At 49.1% G+C, this 24,014-nt stretch overlaps 1 protein-coding gene across 2 annotated transcripts in view; it reads left to right on the top strand.

Moving 5' to 3' along the window:
* The first annotated feature begins 1,197 nt into the window (after window positions 1-1,197).
* WNT7B (Wnt family member 7B) overlaps window positions 1,198-24,014 on the top strand; it is a 96,438-nt gene continuing 73,621 nt past the window's right edge. Inside the window, exon 1 of one of the 2 annotated variants that reach the window (XM_052790514.1) lies at window positions 1,198-1,645. In XM_052790514.1, coding sequence (XP_052646474.1) covers window positions 1,575-1,645 — 71 coding nt within the window. In that variant the 5' untranslated portion in view covers window positions 1,198-1,574. Of the gene's footprint in view, window positions 1,646-7,763; window positions 8,287-24,014 lie in introns of those variants that run through there. The other variant, XM_052790513.1, reaches the window with a different exon arrangement.

Genomic DNA, 24,014 nt, shown 5'->3' with positions numbered 1-24,014 from the left:
CTCTTCAACCGCGGCAGCCTGGCTGGGCTTTAAAAAATCCTTTGTTTTCTCCGTCAGGATTAGATATTTTACGATGAAGTTCTGTGTTCAGCCTCTTTTGCTTGCTTGTCACTGCCTGCTTTCCTTTCAGCCTTTACTGGTGTGTGTTTAGCCGATTCTCTTTGAGAGATGCCTAGAGCTATCCACACTTACTGCTACTACATGTATATAAATGTATAAGCGGGCATAGGTGCACGGGTTTATCCATATCTATATAACTTACCACAGCCCACAAACTTGAATTTGAGTGCTATTTAAGCGTGCATATGCATGCAGATATATGCTTCCAGACAGACTCACATTGTGTAGTAGACTGGAATAGATAATTCCACAGAATGCAGGAATAAACTGAGCAGCTCAGAAATCAGTGAGAAAGAAAGAAAACACAGAGAAAGAAAAGACAGAGAGAAAGAAAGAAAAGACAGAAAGACAGATAGAAAGAAAGAAAGAGAGAAAGAAAAGACAGAAAGAAAGGAAGAAAAGACAGAGACAAAGAAAGACAGAAAGAAAAGGCAGAAAGAAAAGGAAGCCTTGCTTGACTCTTAGTGCCTGAACACAAAGTGAGTTTTTGTCTCAGCGATTAATCTCCCTAGGAGCAGCAAACCGAATATCCTAAACTCGTGTTAAAAGCCAAGTATGTCTGTTTCTTAAAGGAGGAAGAATGTTTTCTTATGGTGGAAAATGAGATCAAATTTAGTGACAGGCGTTTGTAAGTGTGCAACAGGGTCGGATGGCCGAAGAGAAATAATCTGGACACACACATCGCCTTTTAGGATACGGAGCTGTAAGCAAACGGGGGTTAACGCCTGTCTCTTTTTGATTAGAAAGAAGGGGGGGTGGGGGGGTGGGAGTTTTAACAATCTCTTTTGCGAAGTCCATACATTGCAAATCCAGCTGCGTTACCATACTAGAGGAAATGAAAAAATGCTTCGGTTTGAGAGGACGAGCCCTTTATTTCCCTTATTGGATGCGTTTCATGTGTTTTCCCCAGCACTCCGGCTTAAGGACATGCCTTCTGAAACACAAACACACGCATGAGTCGCACACGCACATGCACACAGACAGATAAGATATGTATTAGATCCTGACACATACGGGGTGGGGGGAAGAGCAGGGGAGAGAGAGAGAGAGAGAGAGAGAGATCCTCCTACCTGGAGCCATAGATTGCAAGATACGTAGTGTTACCTGGGGAAGTCAGAACAAGTAAAAACACATTGAACTTCAGGGCTCTATGAGGCAGTTGATCAAGATCAGTGCTTGCTCATTTTCTCCCTCAGACTGTCTGTCTTGGGTTTTTGTTTTACTGTTTTTGATCAGCTCTTTCTATTTTTTCCTCCCTCTTTAGCTTTAGTATCGGAGCCGGTTTCGGTCACCATGGCTCTGGGAAGAGCTGCTTATCTGCACCGTGTTGATTTTTTACAGTTCGGCCGGCTTTGCTCCTGGGTAGCTTCAGCAATGCTCTTGACTGGGATTTAATCGACAAGATCAGTTCGACTTTTTGTGCAATTTTTATGGCTCAGTCCATTCTCTAGATCATGCACAGAAACTTTCGGAAGTGGATTTTCTACGTGTTTCTATGCTTTGGAGTCATCTATGTCAAATTAGGGTAAGTCCTTGTGCACAACAAATCTCCTTGGCTTTTGGGTCACGCTATTAGACAGTTGCGAACAAAATGTTGCAAAGGAAAAAAAAAAAGAAAGAAAGAAAGAAGAAGAAGGTGATTATTTCTCTCTCCCCGCTCCCCCGGGTGTCCAAGCGGTGGCAGCCCCCAGCAGACGCCCGTGTCTCCCCCCGGTCCCGGGGCAGCGCGGCGGGGCGATGCCCGGCTGCGGGGCCGCTCAGCGACGGGGCGCTCCGGCAGCGCCGAGCCTGGAGGGAGCCGGTCGCGGGTGATGACGGATCCTTTTATTTTGTACTGCTTAAGCGAACTTAAATATTATCTCTGGCGTACAGTACCCTCAGAAAAAAAAAAAAAAAAAAAAAAGAAAAAAGGCAGGCTGACAGAGTTAACTCAGCCGCTGCTGCTGGGACAATAGAGCAGAGCTTAAGTATTAAAAAGGCGAAAGGGGCGGGAGGAGGGGAATCCCTTCTCTGAACCTGCACTCAGGGATTTGTTTTATGCAGGCCTAGACACAATTTGCGTTTCTATCCATCACACGGACGTGTTGAAATTAACTTGACAACTGGTCCGGCTACCTCCGCGCTGGAGCGCCCGGGAAGCCGAGCGGGCTCCGCCGACGGGACCGGCTCGGGGGCCCGCAGGCCGGTTGGCGGCGGGGGCTCCCGGGAAGCCCGCTGTTTGCTCCTCGGTATTTGATCGCCGCGTTCGAGATCACTCTGTTATTTTAGTTGCCAAGTTTCTCCCTCTGCCTCTCCCCCCAGTACGTGTATGCCCTTATTAATATTGCTCGTCGCAGTAGGCTGACTTGAGTTGAATTTCCACATTCCTGAGCCCCAGCCGAGTCCTTACCTGTCGAGCTACAAACTCTTTAAAGATCCTGTCTTTGCATAGCTGCGGGATTTTTTTTTTTTAAATGATCAAGAATGCATAAGGTGAGCTGCAATCCAAAAAAACGCTTGCTTCCCACCTTGAAATTAATACGGGGAAGGAGGGGGGGGAGCCAAAGGGCAGCCCCCAAAGGCAGAAGAGCGGGGACATTTCCCCGGAGGGACGGGCAGGCCGGCCGACAGCCGAGGCTTAAGGTTACACCCGTCGGGGGTGGGGGGAGCGGAATTAAATCAAGCTCCTCCGGGCCGAGAAGGGAAGCGGCGCTGGCCAAGCAGGGCCGGTGCCCCCCACCGGGAGCTCCCCCAGCTGCGGGCAGCAAGGGCAGGGCTGCCCGGTTCGCAGGGCGCCGGCGAAAGCCGGGGGCTGCCCTCCGGAGGGTCCCCGGCAGGTTGCTCGGCGGGCACCGGCCGGATTGCACCGGCCGGATTGCATCCCTCTGTGCGTGTTGGTTTGTTTCTTTCTTTTTTTTTTTTTTTTTTTTTTTTTTTTTGGCAAGGCTCTCGGCCCGCCCCTACAGCCGCAGGTGCCGCCGCGGGGGCCGGCGGAGCAGAGCGCTGCCCCCCAGGAGACCCGCGGAGGTTGCGCGGGGGCGGAGGGGGCGCGGGAGCCGCTCTCCGCGCTGCCCCCCTGCCCTGCCCCGGTGAGGAGCCCCCGTCCAGCCCTGCCCGGGCCAGTAGCCCCAAATCCTGCCTGCTGGAGACAGGAGGGTGTTTTCTGTTCTCTGACCTCTGCGGGGCTAAATACCTGCGCCGCCCTTTGTCGTAGCCGTGGTCGGCAGCGACGGGCTCCGTCGTCCTCCAGGCTCAGGTTGACAGGGGTTTAGGTGAGAAGTGAATTTGGTGAGGCTGTGTATCCGTAAACGAAGCGATGACAGGGGCACCCCATCTGTTTCAGTAGCTGGAGGACTTCGTACAACACATGCCTCGCAGAGAGGCAGGCGAGCTCAAAGAAAACGCTTTGCAAAATAAGGGTAATGGTACTACTATTAGCTTTCACTGCGGTTTTATTTTTAAAGGGAACAGAAGATTGGGCGCATGTTACAGTCTGGAAGGCAGAGCTCTTTTCGAAATTGATTGTGGCTGTTTTAGAAGGGGATTCGGAGCAAAAATCGGAAGAATGCTGTCGAACTGAGCCTGGAAGTAAAACTGAGTGGACAGCAGGAACAGTAAAAGCCCTTACAGAAACCCTATCAGATCCATCACCATGCCTGTAAGGCGATGAGGATACTTCACTTTCTCTGAACAATAGGAGAGAAATTTGCTCTGAGATCCAGGGCTACTTCTAGGCTAGGCATGTGGGGTGCAATTATTTCCTCTCTCATCAGCCACTGGAACTACCATTTTGCTGAAACCATATACTTTGAGTGTAACGATACCTTTTCGAGCGAGCTCTTTGCATAGAAAAGGGGGGAAGATGAAGTGAGGTAAAACGTAGTTTGTCTTCCAGTGCATTAGGTTTATTTTGCAGCGTGAAGGAGAGCGCCATTGTGTCAGCGATAGCAAAGAGATTAGGCTTGGCAGGCTTCCCCCCACCCCCCCCCCCGCTTTACTGCGGAGCACGTGTTCGTGTCTTAATAAAACGTGCTAAAAGCTCCACTTTAGGTGGCAAACATGAGACCGAGGGGAGAGAAAGTAACGCAATACTTAAGTATTCACCTAGCTGTTGGACGGGGCGGGGGGGGGGGATGTTCCCATGGGGTGACATGGCAGGGTACCATAAAGAAACCGCTATGTCCTGTTAGGAGGAGAGAGCAAGATCCCGCTCAGGTAGTCCTCCCTCTCAGGGAATTCCCGTTGTTCCCACTTCTATTCCCTAGCGCCGAATTTGCTGGAGAGAGAGGCGTGAGGTGAAGCATCCCTTGATATTTCTGTCGATGACGTTTCCATCCAGGCACCGACGCGTAAAGCGTCTGCAACCCTGCTGACTCCGTGTATCCCCTCGCGAAAACAGATCCCATCAAATATCGACCCCGGTTAGCAGCAGGATTGAAACAGAAGTTATTTCCTGCGAAGATCGCAGGGCACTCGGCTCCAGTTTAATTAGTAAATACGTCGGAAGCTAAAAATCACAGCTGTGCCACAGACGCAAATCACAGCGGATGCTCCGGGGAGGCGTGATGTGACCCTCGGAAAGGCGGAGCGGCGGGCAGTGCCCGGACCAGGGCTCTGGGGGCAACCCCCCACCCTTCTCCTCTTTATCTTTTCTGGAAGGAAAGAAGGGGGAGCAGCCGGAGCAGCGCCAAGGGGAGCGGAGAGGACACCCCCCCCCCCCCCCGTCGCCCCTAAGGCGAAGCTCGCCTTGGCTTTTGCGGCGTTTGCAGCAAAAGCCAACGAAATCCCCCTCCCCTCGCCCATCCCCGGGGCTGCCCGGCAGCGGGGACCCCCGGCCCCCGGCCCGGCCCGGCCGGGGACCCCCTCCCCCCCCCGGGCCGGCGGCAGGCAGCGGCTGGGGCGAAGCCTCGACGGCGGGCAGCACGTGGCAGCACCGGGAGCCCCGGCGAGGCCGCCGGGCCCCCCCGGGAGGAGACCGGGCACCGTCGGGACGACACGGTCCCCGGCCCCTCCACGGGCACCCTTCGTTGTGCTGCTGCCGCCGCTCCTCGCCCTCCCGGCCAACCGGACACCCGCTCATTTTAAGAGACTCTTCATCGTCGTGTCGTGTCCCCCCCCCCCGCCTCCCCCCGGCTTCTTTCCCCTGGCACTAGACTGGCAGCTCGGTGAGATACAAGAAATACCCGGTTCCGACCAGAAAGGAGTCCGGTGTGTTGCCTACCGGGCGTACCTTCAAAGCTCTTACCGGCTTCCGACGTGCTCTTGTGCCCGACACTCTCCAGGTTTGGGGAAAGAAAGAAACCGCAGCTGGGAATAGGCAGATGAAAGAAAAAAAAAAAAAAAAAAAAGGAAATACTTCATTCGTGCCTGCTCTGCTTCATGTGCCTGACTATGGTGTCGGCAACCATTTCAGTGCCGTTCTGCCCCTAGTTTGTCCAAAATACACGTGTTTGTGGAAGAAGGAACGACGGATGCTGAAATGCCCATATTAGGTGTCACCCACAAAACCCTCTCCTCCAGCGCCACATCATTTTATTGAAGGGAATATATTCGGCTTCAGTCAACAAAACAAGTGCACTTCTCGCTACCCCCGGCTGACATATGTATAGAAACCATTTGGATGGAATTTAGCGGGTTATTCTTATCATCATCAGCAGCATCATTAGTGTTGCGACGTAATAACCGGCCCGTGGTATTAGACTAAAATTTAACTTCCCGAAAAGAAACGGCGCGATTTGGTTTATTTTATACAACTTTCCTCCCACAACACAGCTAAGCTGTGGATAAAACCTGCTTCAATCCGAAAATTGTGGCGATTGGTAAACCGTCTTCGTTTCAGCTGGACCGGGTCAAACTCTGCCAGCACCAGTTTGAAGTTTTCCAGCGCCAGCGCCAGCATTTACTTTGCATTTTTACAATTCGCTTTTTTTTTTTTCCTTCTTTCCCCCAGGCACATCTTTAAAAGCAGATGCACATTTAAAAAAATATCCGAAGCCGAGTAAATGCTAGAAATAAAACATCAAAAGTGGCTACCCGTTCTCCTAGTTCACGTTCAGCACAGCTGCCCCAACCACAGCCTGCATGTCTGAGAGGGAGAACGGGCATTACAGGAGATACGCATCTATATGTCTGTGTATATATATATATATACATACGCACAGACACATTTACAGGAGTATAAATACGACGATTTTACAATCTTAAAGAATTATAAATAAGACGATTCTGGGATGTAAGTAATCGTTGAAAGGCTTAAGCTTCTGTCTCTTGGTAATCGTGATTAGCGTTTCTCAAAAGGACGTTGACTATCCCAGCGTCTGCACTGAACTTGTAGATAAACGTGGTTAAATGAAACCAAACCCCGAGAAGATTTTTATTGCATGTTGGGCGGCAGACAACGTTTTTACACCAATCCTGCAATCCCCATTCCATCCGAAGGAATATTTCGTTGTGTCACGGAGGCAGCTGCACCCGTGTGCTGGGACTGGTTCACTGGAGGAGGTGTTCCCAGCGTGTTTGGAAGAGCTCTTGGCCAAGAAAACTCCTTCGGTCATTAGGCAATTAACCTGAGAGGAACATTTACAAACCCTACGGACCGAGGAGACTTCGCAGCCTGGCTCTTGCTCATTTCGGCTGCGTTTGTGTTAAATTATCTGCGGTGCACGTTCCTCTTTCGGGCTTCGTTTTCAAACCCTAACCCCGGCATCCGCAACGCACGTCTTTCCACCATCTCTCCCACCACTAAAACTTTTTCTTTTTTTCCTTTTCCTCCGGAAAAAAAAAAAAAAAAGGACAAACGCCCAACGAGGCAAAGAGGAAGAGCGACAGTCTCCTGCACGCTTGGGGCAACACGGGGCGAAGCCGGAGCGGGGAAGGGTCGAGCATCCCCTCGCCCCGGGGAGCGGCGGTGCCGAGGGGGCAGGAGCCGCCCGGCTCGGGGGAAAGGCAGGGGAGAGGCAACTAACCTGCCGGGAAACGTCTCTTCGGACCGGCATCTTCTCAGGAAGGAGAGAGGGAGAGGGAAGAGAGGAGACGACAGCTCTTCCTGCGGGAGCGGCGAGAGGTGCGGGGAGCCGGGAGCCGGCGGCAGACGCCCCCCGCTCGCCCCCCTACCCCGGCTGCTTCACCCCCTCCCCTTCTCTCACGCGAAATCCAACCTCGCCAGGAAGCTACGAGCCTGCATGTCTCTATTTCTCACTCAGGCGGGCTACGACAACATATACGTCTTTTTTTTTTTTTTTTTTTTGAAAGATCCCCTCAAACCGGAGCTTAATTTTCAACACCGGGGGACTAGAAGAGCCGAACCCCCTGCCGAGGCTGGAGGGACGGCGGAGCCCTTCGGGAGAAGTGGGCCAAGCCGCCCATCATAAAGCAATTAACCGAGAGCAGAGCTGGGAGCTGCCAGCACCTTCAGCATCTCTCCCAGGGCGAGCTGAAGGGGTGCCACGGCAGACGGAGCCAGCCGCCCGCCGCGGGAGAGCTTTAAAAATGCCCCCTGAAGCGGGTGAGGAGCGGTGGCGGAGCGAGGCGTACGGAGAGGGCTCGGCCAGGGAGCGTGGATTCATTGCAGCCCGGGCTAGATCAGTGTCTCTCCATTGTCATCCTCCCCTTTAAAAAAAAAAAAAGAGAGAGAGAGAGAGAGAGGGAGAGAAAAAAGTAGGCGGATTGCAGTGACTGACTGCCCAATGGCAGCCCCGAGTCTCAGGAGAGTTACAGAGAGAGGGAGAGAGAGAGAGAGAGAGAGGCACTTTCTGCCATCCAAATCCCTTAAACCATCCTCATTCCAACACGAGAACCCACTGTAACAACTTCCAACCACTGAGACATGACAGGCAGGAGCCCAGAGGCAGCAGCAGCAGCGAGAGCAGCAGCAGCAGCACATACTCTGCACAGGGAGCAGCATTAGCACCAGGGGAATACTAGACACAACAATACAAACAAACAAACAAACAAACAGACAAAGCCCCCCCAAGCCCAAGGGACTGGATTCCAACTCAGATTCAAGCCACAGCTGACACCAAAAAGGGTGGGGAATTACGACCGGGGGGGGCCAGAAAGGAATAACCAAGGAAGCGAACTCCAAGAGTGTAAACGGGATTCAGCCATGATCCTTTTTTCATCTCGCAGTGTGTTACTCTCAGTGTATTACCCTCAGATTTTCCTCATCCTTACCAGTGGGAGTTACCTGTAAGTGATCCAGATTTTTTTTTTTTTTTCTCTCTCTCTCTCAAAATACTGTTTGAAATGACCCCGCTAGCAGCTACCTAGGGGCAATGCGCAAAGCAAGCAGAGGGAGCCGGGAGAAGCCAGCACGGGCGGCAGCTCCGTGCGAGTGCGTGGTGGTGAGGATGATGATGATGATGATGATGATGATGATGATGATGATGGTGGTGGCGGTGGCGGCGGTGGTGGTGGCGGTGGCGGCGGAGGTGCTGTACTGGTGGCGGTGCCGGAGCTGCTGCTCGGACCCTGCCCGGGGAAGGTACCCACCGCCAGGTAACTCCCGGGGGCTGCCCCGCCGGCGGGGCCGGGGCCCGGCGTGCCCGCAGCGGGGGCGGCGCACCTTTGAAGGGCGGCGGGGCGACGGGGGACGGAGTGACCGGCGTCTCCCCTGGGGACTCCGACCCCGACTCCTCCTCCTGCCAAACCGGAGATGGGCATCGCTTCGCGCTCGTCGGGGCGGGGGGGGGGGGGGGGGGGGAAAGCGTGTTTCTGCGCGGAGATCCCGAGGAGAGCGGGGCTGCCGCAGCCGGCGGCGGGCGCCCGGTCCCGCAGCCCGGGGAGAGCCCCCGGCCGCCGAGGCGCTGGCTTAGCCGGCTGCTTTTGCTCCGGAGGGATCTCCAGTCCCCGCGGTTAGAGCCGGCTCCAGGACCTTTTCCTTGTGAGGAAGGGGGTGGAGGTAGGGGTGGGGGAAATGGGAGTCGGTGGGTGGGACTGCAAGGAGTTTCGGTCTCTTTTTTTTTTAATATCTATATCTGTATCTAACGTTGCGGTGGAGAAGCAGCGGCCGGGCTGGTCCGGGCGGGCTGCGGAGAGAGTTGTCCCCCGTCGTGCTCCGGCAGGTTCCCCCGGCGGCTCTCTGTCCCCGCCGGCCAGCCGAGGGGAGCCGGGCCCGGCCGGGGCGGCACGCCGGAGCCCGGAGGGGCTGCCGGGGAGCTGTCAAGGGCTTCTGCTCTCCGGCGCTCCGGGGGAGAGCCGAGCAGGCTTTGGGGCAGCCGTGGGGAGCACGGCTTCTCCTTGCCTGGAGCATCCCCCCGCTCCCAGCCCCGGGGCACGGCGTGCCCCTGGGTGCCGAGGCTCGGGGATGGGGCCGGGGGGAGCTCCGGGGGGCGCGGCGGGCGGTTCGGGTCCGGCCCGGGCGGGCCGCGGCAGAGGGGCTCACCTCGGCTCCGGCTGTGATGGGGAAAAGCCGCCTCGGTATCCCGGGCCTCGCATTCCCCCTCGGCTGCGGGGTCCGGGCGGGTTTCCCTTCTCGCCCACCGCCGTGCCGAGCTCGGACCTTTTTGCACCCCGGCGGGTGCAAGATTGGAGCTCCTACCCCTGAACTATATCTGGATTTATAGATCTGTACATTTTATTTTTTTTCTTTCTCTGTATGCATGCACGGGAGCACATGCACATAAACAAGCACGTGTGCGTGTGTTCCTCTGTGTGTGTGTGTGTATTTTCTGTGGGCTATGGAAAAATATAACCCACCGCTGTGGACGAAAAGTAGGAATAAACACACCCATAAAAAGAAACTAAACGCCTATTTCTACATCCTTAATTCTTAATGAAACACACATGCCTTGGCTACCGATTTTTAAAGGCGCTTGATTTATGGAAGCGCGTTAGGTTTAATTCGGTTGGATGCTATTGATTAAACCAAATAGCCAGAGCTGCTTGTTTCTATTCACAGGCGGGATATGTCTGCTGGTAGGTGACCAATAGCTTGTAAAAAAAATTGCAGTGCTATCCTTTTTTTTTTTTTTTTTAAACAGGAGGAAGGAGTCGTAATAAATAAATAAATACAGCCTTTTAATATAAGCGTAGCCATATTTTTCTCAAAACCGTAGGAAATTACTATCCTACAAAGTTTTCCTTCTATAAATAGTTCAAATCTTGAAACAAAAGTTTTAAACCGCACACCAGATGCTGGGATGCTAGCGGTTTCCCTTGCTGTGTGACATAATTATAAGGTCCGAAAGCAAAAGCTATAGAAGTATAATAATAATACTAAGGCGACTGCTGAGGGGAAATACAAGGGAAGCAATGCCTGCTTTATTTAGAGCGAACTGTTTGGGGATCTTTTGAGCGCTGCCCCGCGACAATGAGAAGTTGTTGCGGAGAAATAATGCTCCCTCGCCTTTCCCTGTGCCATCCCCAGTTCATCCCCTCAGCGGCAGGTCACTCGGAGCTGGACCCGCGGAGCCGGAGCCGAGGTGGCTATTGCAGTCCAGCAGAGCAGAAGGGAAAGGGATCAGGAGGTGAAAGCCAACAAAGCGGAGCCCCAAACCAAAGCGCATCCATCCATCCATCCATCCATCACGCCGGAGGGACGGAGCCGGCTGCCTCCCCGGGGAGAGAGAGCAGCGCGCCCGGGGCCGGCGGGGAGAGCCTGCCCGCGGGTGGGTGTCCTGTCCCCCCCCGCTCCCCTCTATCCCTCCGTGCCACCCCCGGCCCCAGCCGGGCTTGCTGCATCTCGGCTGTGTCCCCCCATTTCGCCCCCAGTAAGCGGGGAGCAGCGGCGGGGAGAGCCGGGCACGCTGCGATGCTTCGCCTCGCTCCCGTTTGGAAGTTAAAAGAACGAGGAGTTATTTCAGTGCTTAATGGATAGTAGCCTAGCGAACTTGTGGTGTTTATCTTGTGGGTAAATATACTTCTCTGGCTTACTAATGGTAGCTTTTGAAGATTAAAGCATAGTAGAGCCTGTTCGAGCATTATCTTCTGGTGTCTGTTTCTGCTACCCTCGCTCTCCGGAGGGGAGGATGCTTCCCAAGCTGCTATTTAGCGAGCTCTCATGGACTGTCAATGGTTATGTTAATTTTGCCCGAGATCTCTATCATCTTTTGGCTATGGGAACAACTCCTTGGCTTCGGAGCTGCCGGTCCTTCAGGGATAAAGGCGAAACTACCAGGGGCAACATGTAGCGGACGAGCAAACCGGGCGCGGGGGGTCCGGGCTCCGTCCCTCTCGGTGCGTGTGAGTCGGGGCAGGGCGGGGGGGGACACGACACCGTGCAGCTCCGCTCCTCTGCTAGAGAAGCTGTAAAGCAAAAATCCCACCGTGAGGAAACGGGATTTTCAGAATGAAAAAAGGCAACGAGGAAATGACATTTCATTTTCAGAACGAAAAAGGCACCGGGCCCTCAGTGTTTTGTGTGTAAAAGTTATGGTAGACTACATCCAAAATTAGTTTAAAGAAGCAACTCCTTTACAAGGTTGATTTCTATATTGTAAGTACGCTATCTGATAAAGTGTTCTTCTTCGGCATGCTTGCCTACTAACCTTTGGCCCGCTGAGACGCTGTAAACATTTTTACAACCAGAAGCAATTAGTGTCTGACTTTCTGAAAAAGAAAACTGACTGCAGCTAGAGTAGCTGGTAGTAGGATGATTGATGCATTTTAATGCTCTGGACATATTTTGGTAATCCAATTACATATTTAAAGTATAAAACTGACATTTAATAATATCAATGTAATTAGTATAAATGTCTAAAAACCAGGATTATATATAATACTGTCTGGCACCGTTTCTTGCAGTGCATGTTCGAGTGCGCATGTGTCTGTACACATATGTATATTTACTTTCTTCTAAAGAAGATGGTGCTAGTCTAACTTTCCATTTGTGTACTCCTTTCACTGCTCATCTTCTTTAGGGTTGGATGCGTTCACCAGCAACATGAGAATCGGCTCTTAAGAAGCTTATTTTGGGGATTATCTGCTGGTACATAGACAGAGTTAATTCAGTTATTTGCTATAAAGCGATTGGGGATAACTTGTAAGAGAGAGTGTGTGTATGTAGTAATAGCAGCAGAAATCTTCAAAGCGGCTACATATTCTAACACCATAATATGGCAAATAATTTATATTAGTGAGTAGATATTACTGGCTGGTTAGGAAATGTAGAGGAAGAAAAATCCTCTGCGCGTTTTGCATCTGTTCTGCTGATGCTCCCATGTCCTTTCAACTCCACGTCCTTTACAACAGGGCTTCTCCACGCTCGTGGGAAGCGGGTTAGAAGGAACACATATTTTTCTTATGCCTACAGGAAAATACTCATGCCTAATCCCTAAAGATTAGGACTGCTGGAGACAGTCCCTGAAGCTTGTCTCTTAATCTGTGCGGTGCGGGAGGGAGCTGCACAAGCAGAGAACAGCCAGCCTGCTCTGCGGTGCAGACCCTTCAAGGGGACGGTGGGCACTGCTTCACCATTAATATCAACCAGCATGACTGATGCTCCCACATTAGCTGATACAGTCGAGGCTATACAGTCTGGCCTGCTCCTCCCATCCCGCTTAGATCAGGGCTGTGTCGACCTCTGTGATAAAACAGGCTGTTATGGGAACAGGGTTGCCTCTGGCTCAGTCCCTGGGCTGCAGTGTACATCTGCCATTTCCCTGCTTTTGCACCTTGTTCATCTCATAGCTGAGACTGTGTACTCTTCAGGGCAAGCTTGCTCTCTTGACCTCCATTTGTGCAGCGTCCTGTGCCCGAGGAGAGCTCTACTGAGATCCTTAGATACTCCTTTTACACAGTACTGTAATGATAGTCATCTATAAAAGGATTTGGCATAAGACTTCAAATTTACTGTCCCCCCAGATATGTGTTAGCTTAGAGACAGAACAGGTGAACCTCCAAAGGGTATCGACTGTTTTCAGAATCACCTAAAGCTAATGCCTTTGCCCAGCAGAAACAAGACAGATAAGGAACATTTCACGCTGGGCTGCCATAATCACCGCGAACTTGGCTTACCTGCCTGATACAGGCTATTTCCATGTATTGAAACAGCCACACGAAGATGGGAAGGTGATTGTGATATGCCTTCTCGGTAGCTCTAGAAGATAAAGTCCACCATTTCTCTGAAAGACCCAGACTAAAATTCCCTGCCTAAAACAGCAGAGATTTGGTAAATCTGTGACTGGCCACGCCTCTCCCTGCCATGGTCTAGGCCAAGCACTCAAGTTCTGAATATCCTTGAATCCAAATGCATTTGGATGTAGGCAACTCTCTCAAGCCTTTGTGGCAAGCAGGTTCTTGGAATTAGATGTCTGCATGCCTTAAAATTGAAAAAAAGTAATGACTTAAGTAATTATAAGGAAAGGTGGCAGCATCCAGAATTTGTAGGATGACAGCGTAGAATTCTTACATATGTTGCATTACTAACGTAATATAACAAGTGGCTATAAAGCAACATGAAATATCCAGATGAGTAGGTAAGATTAAATGCAGATATGCTTGCATATTAAACAAAGAACAAGGCTAATCCCTCAGAAGACAATCTTTCAAAGGAGGTGTTAAAGAGCTAAACAAAGCGAGCTGCAATTATACAGTTAGACTGACAAACACATTTTATGCAATGGAAAAAATGCACCATGTGTACCTGGCAATATGGCATGCTAAAGGTAGAATGGTGCCAAGTGTTTTCTCAGCGCATGGGACTGCGTAATTTGGACTGAAATGCTGTCAGAGATTCCTAACCCCCAAAATACATTTCAACCCTCTAGTCCTCCCAAGTCACCACAAGCAACAGAAAGCTGGGACCAGCTATAGATCAAAGGAGTTCTGCAGACGTGCTGACACCACTTGTTACAGAACTGGTTAATGTTGCAAGCCCGATTTCTTCAGCCCATAACCCTTGCACGTTGTTTTACCCTCAGTGGACTCTCACCGGCGTTTTTCATGCATGCTGGCAAACCACCTTTACCTGCTAACTACCTGACAGATGGCTTTTTGCAACTCCAGGTCCACCTGCTCGGTTCTTCCCATTATTTTTGCTGTTTCCTTCTTTGTGTCTTCACTGCCCTCCTGTACAGCATTACCCCAACCTGCCCCAGGTATATAACTTATATAGCATACAGCAGTGCGCTACGTGGAAGAGTCGTATGGGAACCAGCCAGGCCTCTAGTCATGAGAACCATGATCAAAATATCTACGCACGAAAGCAAATTCCCCATGACTTTTGGGTCATGGGATTGTGCCGCGCACATGTGAATACCCTGGCAATGAGCTGAACAAACTTGTCACCAAAAGCTGCAGGTTTATAAGCCCAGAATTACTTGGGAGGCTAAGAAAGACCAGGAGCTCAGGCACAGGAGTGCTCTGGAAGAAAAACCAAGGAAGGCAGGTTCCTGGAGAAAGTCTTTCAGTCCTTTAAGGGTTATTAGCACCCTCTCCTTCTCTTTTACTCTCCCTTCAATCCTTCTCCAAAGGTAAAAGGATCCGTTTTCCCTCCACTGTGGACAGCTGCGTAGGACTTGCTGGCTACTTCTTGTCAAGACAACTCCTATGTATTTGCTTTTGCTACAACACATGCCTAAGGAGCATTGCAAATACTTCAACGAGAGCAAATGTGAAGAAATTCTAGATACAGAGACTTACAGTATTTTCTCAGTAGGTTTTTCTGTCCGTATGCAATATATTTCCACGACTTTTCCCTTCTGTTACTGCCTAAATGTTATTAGGACAAACCTTTAGATAAAGCACTGAGTTGTCTTTTCCACACTTTCCTCTTGGGCTTTTTTTCTAAATGGCAGTTTTCTTGATAATGCGATGGAGCTGAAAGTTAGCTGCCTCATTCAGTTCTAATGGAGTATAGGCAGCTTTTCTAAAGTTAAGATAGTTGAGGCCAAATAGTTGTTCTCATCATAAAAAAATCTTCCATTAGGATCTGACAGCAAGATGATTATCACCTATTAATTATTTTACAGCAAATTGTACCTTCTTTAGAAAATCCGAAGACAGACTAAATCAGAGTTATTGTGTCTTTTTCTGGAAATAATTTTAGTAGTGCATACGGTTTGTACCCACGTTGTAGTTAGTTTTGAACATTTATTTTCTTTTCAGCCTATGCTTGTGGATCAGATTTCCCTCGTGGCAGGAACCCACAAAGGATAAAATTCACGTTTATGCAAAAATCCCACTTAATCATCACGGTGACATAGTCTTTGTTCTGGCTCTTTGTCCAAGGTCAAATTTCACCCCGAGTTCCTAAGTAATACGAAAAAAAGGACATCCAGTGGTATAGCAAGTGTGCAAATGAGGGCAAAAGCTAGCCTCAGATGTTTAACATGTGGCAGAAGAATCTTCCCCTGTGAAGTGGCACCAAGTCCACTGGTCACTGTACTGCGTGTCCCAAATTTTTGATTTGAAGTAGAGCCACCCCATTGCTAATCAGTAGCACCACTTTCAAAACTGCTTGAACTCCAGGGACTTTACTGGCAGATTTGTGGTGCAAAGGCAATGCCGATGAGTTGCATCTTCCACCAGCATGCACGTGGAATCCACAGCAAAGGCATTCAGAAACATTTTCTTCTGGATGGCCATCGCTATAGAGCTGTGCAGCATTTTGGGAAGCTCTTATATCTTGTCTTTTCAGCCCTGAGGGCCTAAGGCTTCTCTCCCCTGGGGTTACGTCCATAGCCTAGCAAGTTGATAAAGCAGGAGTGACTCTGCTACGGTCAACGGAGTGACTCTGGTGCGAGTGAGAGGAGAACCGAACAGAAAGCCAGCACAAGCCTTGTTTTTCCAGTACCCATTCGAGTACAGCCTTGGCACAGGCTGCCATATTACACAATTTAAAGGGAATGTGGCCATATTTCCCAAGAACATACGGTGAAAGCAATATTAATAGGAGGCCACGTCAGACAAACCCCCAAATCAGTTCTATGGGCTATTGAAAGAATCATTATGGCCTCTGGTGCCAGTAAGAGCTGACATAAAAACAAAATGTTATTTATTTTTTGAGGGGAGAAGCACTTCAAAAGCACTGCGGCATTTGCTTGTTACGTGCAAGGCATTGTGGGGCAGCCCAGCTTTCAAAGCTGGAAGTGAGCATAAGCCATAAAGACATAAACCACTGTCTGCCTGCAAGTAGGGCCTGGAAAACAATTTGAGGTGTATTTAATTTAAAAGTGCTGCAGTACTGGGACTAGATATCATATCCACCCTCCTAATCTGGCTGAAGTGAGACGTAATTATGAAATGTGACTACAATTTAATAATAGTTTCTTTCATTCAAGGATCGTAAGTGAATTAATCTTCCCAGATTTCAAGTGACTTGGGCAAGGATCATTTCACTCGCCGTTGGGGTAGAATGCAGCAGCTGCTATGTAGCACCCAGCAGAGCTGTATGGACATGCAGGACCAGCACCAGTCCTAACATCCCCGGCAGCAAGGCAAGGAAGCATCTGAAAAAGCCCAAGTGCGTCTCTAATTGATCTGGACCCTGGCCAGACAGCGGGATAGCCCCTCTAAAGATTACGCTTTTCCAAGGTGGGATTTGCTCTGCAGTGAAGACAGGCGGGGTCCGAGACTGGACCGATGCCCGAGATGCTGAATAGCAGTATGCTGACTTCTGCCTGCCTCAGTTTCCCACAGCTTTAATAGGGCAATAAGAACGCTGGCACGGCTTGGAGGTAGGGGAGGGGCAGGAGAGCAAAAGCTGCCACAGCAGTTTGAAACGGAAAACGCGGCGTAAGTGCCACGTCATTACTTTCAGCGACTCTTTTCCGACCACAAGCAGCAGAGATGGCATGATTGCGTCTCATCTGAAACATGGCATCGCTCTTGCCCACTTCACCACCGTGTCCAGTGCAGCCTTGGGGAGAGGGCAGGGGGAAAGCACCTCTTACCAAAGTCAAGAGCATCGTTTCTGACAGTGCCTCCTCCTGCCACGGGAGCCAGACAGCCGCCACGGGCACAGCGGAGCGAGGCTTGGCCGAGGAGAGCTGCTGGCCTCGGGGTGCGAGGTGGCCGGTGGCAGGCTGGGTAGCAGGCAGGACATGGTTAAGGGAGTGCTGAGGGGAATGGCAGCATCTCTCATGACTCCTTTGGCTGCTCGCCAGGGAGCCATGTGACTCCTTGGTTAAAAGAGTCCTCTCAACCATGAGACACTTTTTTTTCCCCCTCTGGTTGTACCTTTTCTTTTCTGAAGTTAAAAGAAAACAAAACGTACCCACAAAACTTTCCGCATTAAAGTTATATTGTAGTCCGATGACTCAGGGTGAGAAATTCAAGGGGAATGAAGAGGAAGGGGAACATTTCTGAATCAGACTTGTTGTGCTGAGCCTTAAAGGAGAGGAGGATTTTGCTGGATGGAGAACAGCACAGCTGTACAGCACAGTGAGCAAGGAGCAAAGGACGGGGCTTAAATCTGTTCCCTACCGCTGTGGACTACCGCTAAATCTGTCAGAGTAGCTTCAAATCCAGTGGACTTTGATGCTATCAAAAGGGCTAAGGGTGGGAGTGCAAATAAATATGGCTTCGTCTGATTCACAGTAAATTCCTTTTTCTCCACTCCCATGGCCTAAAGGGTACACCATCTAGCTTTACAGTTTTGGGTTGTTTTCTTGTATTGGCACCTCTCATCACAGTATCTGAGCACTGCCCATAATAATTAAATTGGCACATACCTAGTAGACTTCCTGGAGTCTTTTGTTCTTCTCCATTCTCTGTCTCTGGGGAGCTCTGCTCAGGGTAGGTGCTTCTGAGGGGAGGGATGGGGTCAGGTTATTGTTGTTAATGTCACTCTGGTTATGTTGTAAAAGATGTATCAAAGAGGAAGTTCTTGCACTATGACCTAAAGGTCATCAGACTCTGGATTAGTCTAATCTCTGAAAGTTTGTTCCCCAGACAGATCCTTTCGACCGAGAGTAACTTACCTCTGGGCTCAGAGCTTTGTCTTGTGTTTTATGATCTTGGTTGCTCCAGAGGAGCTCAACGGCCCTGGCAGAGGCAGTGGTTTGGTCTGTCTTCTCTTGCTGGGCCATGATCCACTAATTGCTGTGTGGAGGCTGGGCTTCACACCTTGAACTGGGGATGAAAGAGAATAGGAGAGATGAGAAGGACTTGCATGCAGAGGCAATGTGCACAGCGTAACCTCACCTGGACACATGCTATCTACTTTGAAGTCGGCATGCTGTTTTCATGGTCAGAGCACTTTGGAAGTCATAAAGCCTATGTCTCACTTTGGCTTTGTTCTCTTTTGGGAGAAAAAGGGCAAAGCATTTTGAAAATTGCTGGCCAAGCAATTTTCCAGGCTCATCCGTTTGGGTCCCTTGTAGGCTGCACTGAGGGGTTGCAAAAGCTGTGGCTGGCGAGTGGCAAGTTCTGGGATGTTCATTAAGCAGTAACACACAACGCAAGCTGTGCTGAGGATGCGGGGGTACCGGACAGGATTTAGAAACGACAGCTTGCTCCTTCGTAACCCCCAAGCGCAGACGTGCTTCTGAGCAGAACCAAGGCATCATCTCAGAGTAAATACTCACTTTTAAGGAATGCACTTGAGACAAGCATGTGTGCCTGCCCCTGTGTGCTCCTCTCCTCTCCCCACCCCAACTACGCAGCGTGCCAAAGCCAGCTCCTCAGCAACAAGACTTGGCAGGTGGCACCTGATGAGATAATCATGCCCCTGGGACATTAGGAGGCATGAGGTGCAGCCAGGTGCTCCTAATCTGTCCATGGGTGTGATTTTCTGTGGTAACCACACCCTCAAGTGTTGTCTTACTGCAATTAGGAAATTTGTTCAGTTTAGGTCAAGTACTTCTATTAGGGTGCTCTTCACATCTAACATGTGTTGGCATGGCGGAAGCATGTGGACGTCCAGGGTCAGGCAATGCACTGTGTTGAGTGGTGCTCCTGCAGCTAACAGGGAAGAGATCCTACTTCTCACCACTTTGCTTATTTCTGAACCTGGACCTTCCCTTCACAAAGACCCGCTAACCTGAGCATTAATTCAGATGCCAAATAAACCAAATGGAAACGGTTCCCTGGGACAAGACACTCTGTTTCATATGTGTCACAGACAAGGAATCTTTTAAGAGTTGGCCACTTGCACTTCTTTGGACTTCTATTTTGCAAGAAGTGTTTTAAAAACTAAGACATATGAGGGCCGTACTGTAGCAAAGATCAAATGACAGTTCCTTCTTGTAGGTAGAAAATGCCTTGCAGTCTGGCTTGCATTTCAGTCTTACTATAGGTACAGAAGCTAGGTGTTAAATCAGTCTGGTAGTGAAAAATACCAGTCAGATACTCACACAGATTCCTGCCTTCTTATTTAAGACTTGGTGTAATAAGGTCCAACAGACAATGAGGCGTTCTGGCTGTCACAGAGGTGAATAGGAAAGGGAGGCCTCCAGCTGCTTGCAGAATTCGTTCCCCATGTCTTTACTCAGGCAGAGCTGTCACTGCTTGCCATGTCTGCTGCAATACTGTAAGAGGTATAAAATGAAACAGCACAGAAGTGGCTTCAAGTGCTGCCAAGGTCTTGGTGTGACTTTGGGGAAGCCTTTCGTGCCTGGGTGCTGCGGTTCCTCCTCCAGCGTTGCCCGCTTGGGCTGCAAGCGGAGGAAGAGCTCTCTGTGCCTTCACACAGGGAAGCACGTGCAAAACTTGTGCTATTTGCCCTTCACTCAGCCAGCCTAGGTGCTGCCTAGTTTAAGTTTAAATTTTGGCTCCATCCAAACATTGCCTGAATAACTGCAGGATTTAGCTCACAGTATTTTGTTAGGACAGTGCTGTTTATTGGAAAGAAATGGTAAAATCCGTCAACTCACTGAGGAAGATCTCTTACGCTGGGTAAAGATAAATCAGAGGGACTGGTGTATTTTACCTCTCCCAAAACGAAAAACACTTGCAGTGCTAACAAAAGTCCTGCTTTTCTTCATATTGCACAGATAAGTTTTTTGAGGTGTATCAGATCTTTGCTTACATGATAGTTGCCATTGTATACCTAATTAGAGATCAGCTTTAGCTTTCTGACAATAGCTGGCATAGATTATGTTCACTCTAAGACATCTTGTGAGATAATTAAAGCGATGACTGACAACATAGCACAGCAAAAGGAATGTTTCTCGAAGTAGAGCCGCTTTGCAGGTTGCTTGTACACATTCTGTTAAATGGAGCCCTGGTATGACTACCCTGACTTTGATGAGTTCCCCAGAAATGAATCTGGCACCTTATGTTTTGAGAGCAAATCCTGAAATTCTCTCTGTTTCTGACTTCTTTTAAAATTCATGTTTAAATGCATGTACATGAATATACTGCTTATGAAGGGTGCCTGAATCACAGCCCTGGAAAATGAATTCCTCTCCTTACCCACAAAACCAGCAGAGCACAAGCAGAGGGTGTGTGAGCTTCCCCACTCCACCCCATCCTTGTGTCTCATCCATGACCTAGAGGGGCAACCTCTAGCTAGGCATAAGCGGGTGGCTCAGTCTCTGTACTTATTTAATCCTTGGCCAACCTGCTAAGGCTGCCAATAAGGGTGCCAATTGTGGTGGTGGTTTCTGTGATGTGGATAGTTGTCCACTGGGAACTGGATTAAGACCATCAACTCATTTCAAATACTCTAGGCCACAAAGCATCTGCCAAACGGTAACCATTTTTTTGGTCACTACTGACTTGGGTCATGTTTGGATCAGCGATGAAAGGCTCCATATCCCAATACCAATCCCCTGAGCCATACAGTTTCCCGGAATAATTTTTTTAAAAAAGGAAAACATTATTTCTTGTTCTAGATTCTACTTTGATCTGCTGATTTTTAGTGCGTATATTTGCCCTTTAAGGTGCATAATTTTCATTACTTGATTGTAGAGGGTTCAGATGCTGGGAAAGATTTTGGAAGATGGCAGGTGGCAGATCCATGCGGTATGATCCAAAATGATCTCTCAGAGGTAGTGGTTACACACTCTGGCACCTCAGTCAGCATTATATATGGACCTAAAACTGAACTTACACCTTGAAACTTATCACACAGTCTCTCAACAGGGAAACTGCCATTAAATTGAAGATCACATCGCTTCCTTTGCTCTTGTTCTTTCGGAGATACTTAGATATTTGTGTCAGATCTGTGGCATTAACCAGCTTTGCTGGTAGCTCTCCCAGCAGCTAATTATATTGTCAGTGGTCCCCGCTGAACCCACCTCAAAATTTTGTCTATGCCCACTAGCACCCCACGTTGTCAGGAGATGACTTATTTCACAGATGCTGCAGAACTGCAGGAGGCAGACACTAAATCATTTGGCTCGAATCACACAGCCCAGCAGGGCAGGGAACTGGAGTGGAGTTTCCCTGATCTCAGCCTAGTCCCCAAACCATTAGTAGTCCTTCTCTTCAGCACACCTGAAAGCAGAGCTAGGGCCAGCTGAAATTCTTAGTTTAGTTGGCGATGAATAATATTGCTTCCTGTGGCCGTGTCTCTTGCCCAGAAAAGACCCAGCCTCAGAGAATGCATGGGATGAGAAGCACATTGTTAGCACGCTGAAGGAATGTCTTTCTGGACTTTCTCGGATAATACAAAGCTGCACAATATTGCCACCAGGTCTCCCTTGAGCTGAAGCAAATCCTGAGAGGTGACTGGGTTTTTTCTTTCCTGGGGGTAATTTACATTTACGCTAGCATGAAGGCACTACTTTGCTTGCATTAGTTCCTCAGAACAGTGAGTCACCTACCTTCTTCTTCTCTATTATAAGAGGAAGTGAAGCATGCTGTGATATCAAAGGAGTGACTTAGTTAAGATGATAGAAAATTCTGAGCAGATCCATTACAGCTATGGCTGTTCAGAAGCAACAGACAGAGGAAGAAATGATGGTATTGAGTTGATGGTATTGTGAGGCTGTGGTAGAATCTGCTTTCTATCATACAAGAAAAGTGTCAGGAGCATCTTACCAGTAGATATCTCACACTGGTTTATTGGTATTAGACTGTGAAACATGTATTTTGGATTTCCTTTTATTTTGCTTAAAATAATAAACAAAAAATTATTTTATTCAATGTATCCCTCCACTGTGAAAAATTGTTTCCATTAAGAGAAATAGAAGAAGATGGAAAAAGTAGGGAAAAAAAATGTGTTTGAAAGATTATATGCAGTCATATAGATATGTACAGAAATCATAATTCTTTAACTCTTAAAAAAATAAATGCGTCACTACAAAGCTCTCTTTTTTTAAGTTTCTCTGCTTATTTGGAGCTCTTTTATGTATAGTTTCTCTTTCCAGAATAGAAGCTTCCCTTTCAATAGCAGCCGAGGCATAAACTCGAGAAAACGCATGGAGAAATGTAAGCATACTGGCTTAAGAGAGCTTGTAGTTACATGCATATATTTAAGCAGACCACATCCCAAATGTAGAAAACACAGGACAGATACAGTGCCTAGCACCCTTGTATCCCCGAGTACAAAGAGATTCCAACACATGCTTAACTTTCCTAAACCAAGTTCTAAATTCAGGTGATAACTCTCAATTTTACTTTTTCACTAGCAAACCCATGAAGAGCGAGCTGAAAACGTACAGTGTCAGCGTGTCAGTGAACTCTCAGATTGGTATATATGAGTTTATAAGTAAGTCAGATTTTTCCTTTCAGCCTGTTGGCTGTGCACGAGGACCAAACTTTTTGTCTCAGGAGTTTTGAGACGAAAGGTGATGGGGAGTGATGGGTAGCAAGGGAGGGACAGCCAGGGCAGGGCCTGCGTGTTCCCCGGGGAGAAGGGAACGGAGAGAGGCATGGGGTGGAAAACCCAATGGGAAGGAGAGTGAGAGAACCAGGAAGAGAAAAAGGGAAGGAGCCCAGCAGCTGGAAGGAAGAAAGCGAAGTCAGGGAAGCATGGAAAAGAGAGAAGGTGGAGCTGGAGAACCAAAGAGGCTTTAGGATGGTTGCCAGAGAGGGAGGCAGTTTTGGGGAGGTTCAGCGTTTAGCCAAATCATCGTTCAGCCTGTCTTGTTGGTCCAAGTCATGGCCCCATCAGTTGGTCAGAAATTTAATCACCTGAGAGCAGCTTTTTTGCAACTCAGCCTGAAGACCAGAGTCTGGAGAGGAGCGTAGCCTGGAACCAGGAGGCAGGCGCGGCGTTAGGAAATACGATCAGAAAGCGCGAGCAGAGTAACTCAGGAAACCCACCTCAGCCCAGAGCCGCCCGCTGTGCTGCTGAGTCTTATTTGTCCCCAGAAAGGATGCGACTGACCATCGCTGGTCGGGAAGAGAGACAACAAAGAACAGAGCACAACTCATAGCTGGCTAATTTCAGCTAGCAGAGGATGATCCCCCTTTTGAGGAGGGGGCAGGCGGAGACGCGCAGGAGAGGGAATGTGAAAGAGGTAAGAGACAAAGCGCAGTTTACATCAATAAGAGAATTTGGCTTTGGAAGAAGATTTTCTGCATGGCTGCTCCACATAAATTGTGCTTAGCTTTACAGTTGCGGGATTTTGGGGTCTCTGATGAGGCTCTTGAACTCCTACAATTTTACTCTTTAGCATCCCAATATGCTACCGTCCACGAAACTTAAAGCCTTATGCAGGTACACTTTTAAGGTTAGAGATTCAGAAATGCTGTAATACTAATGATTAAAAAGGACATGGATTAAAGGCTCTCTTTACAGGATTTCATTTGTGAGTATTGGGGTAAATGTACTCTTTGGCTTGAGAGTCCACAACTGGAGTGCGTAACGGCAATACATAATATTACAATTCTTCAGTCACAGTAAATGCTGTGTAATACGGGTGTGCAAGGCTGAACTGGGACAATCACTACTGAGGGGATGCCTAGCTTTTCCTTCCTCTAGAGCACGAATTCATTTCAAAAGCCAAGATTTCAGGGGGTATAGCATTGTTTGTGTGCAGCCAAACCATGAAGGATTTTCTTCTCAAATTAAATTCAGCTCTTTTCTTCCCATCTTTAGAGCTAACTCTTTTCAATACTTCAGCTGACTGGGATCCAGTTTT

The sequence above is a fragment of the Harpia harpyja genome, chromosome 6 (assembly GCF_026419915.1).
Source record: "Harpia harpyja isolate bHarHar1 chromosome 6, bHarHar1 primary haplotype, whole genome shotgun sequence".
Classification (NCBI taxonomy): domain Eukaryota; kingdom Metazoa; phylum Chordata; class Aves; order Accipitriformes; family Accipitridae; genus Harpia; species Harpia harpyja.
Note: the sequence above shows the minus strand (reverse complement) of the source record. Positions and strands in the feature narration are given on the sequence as shown.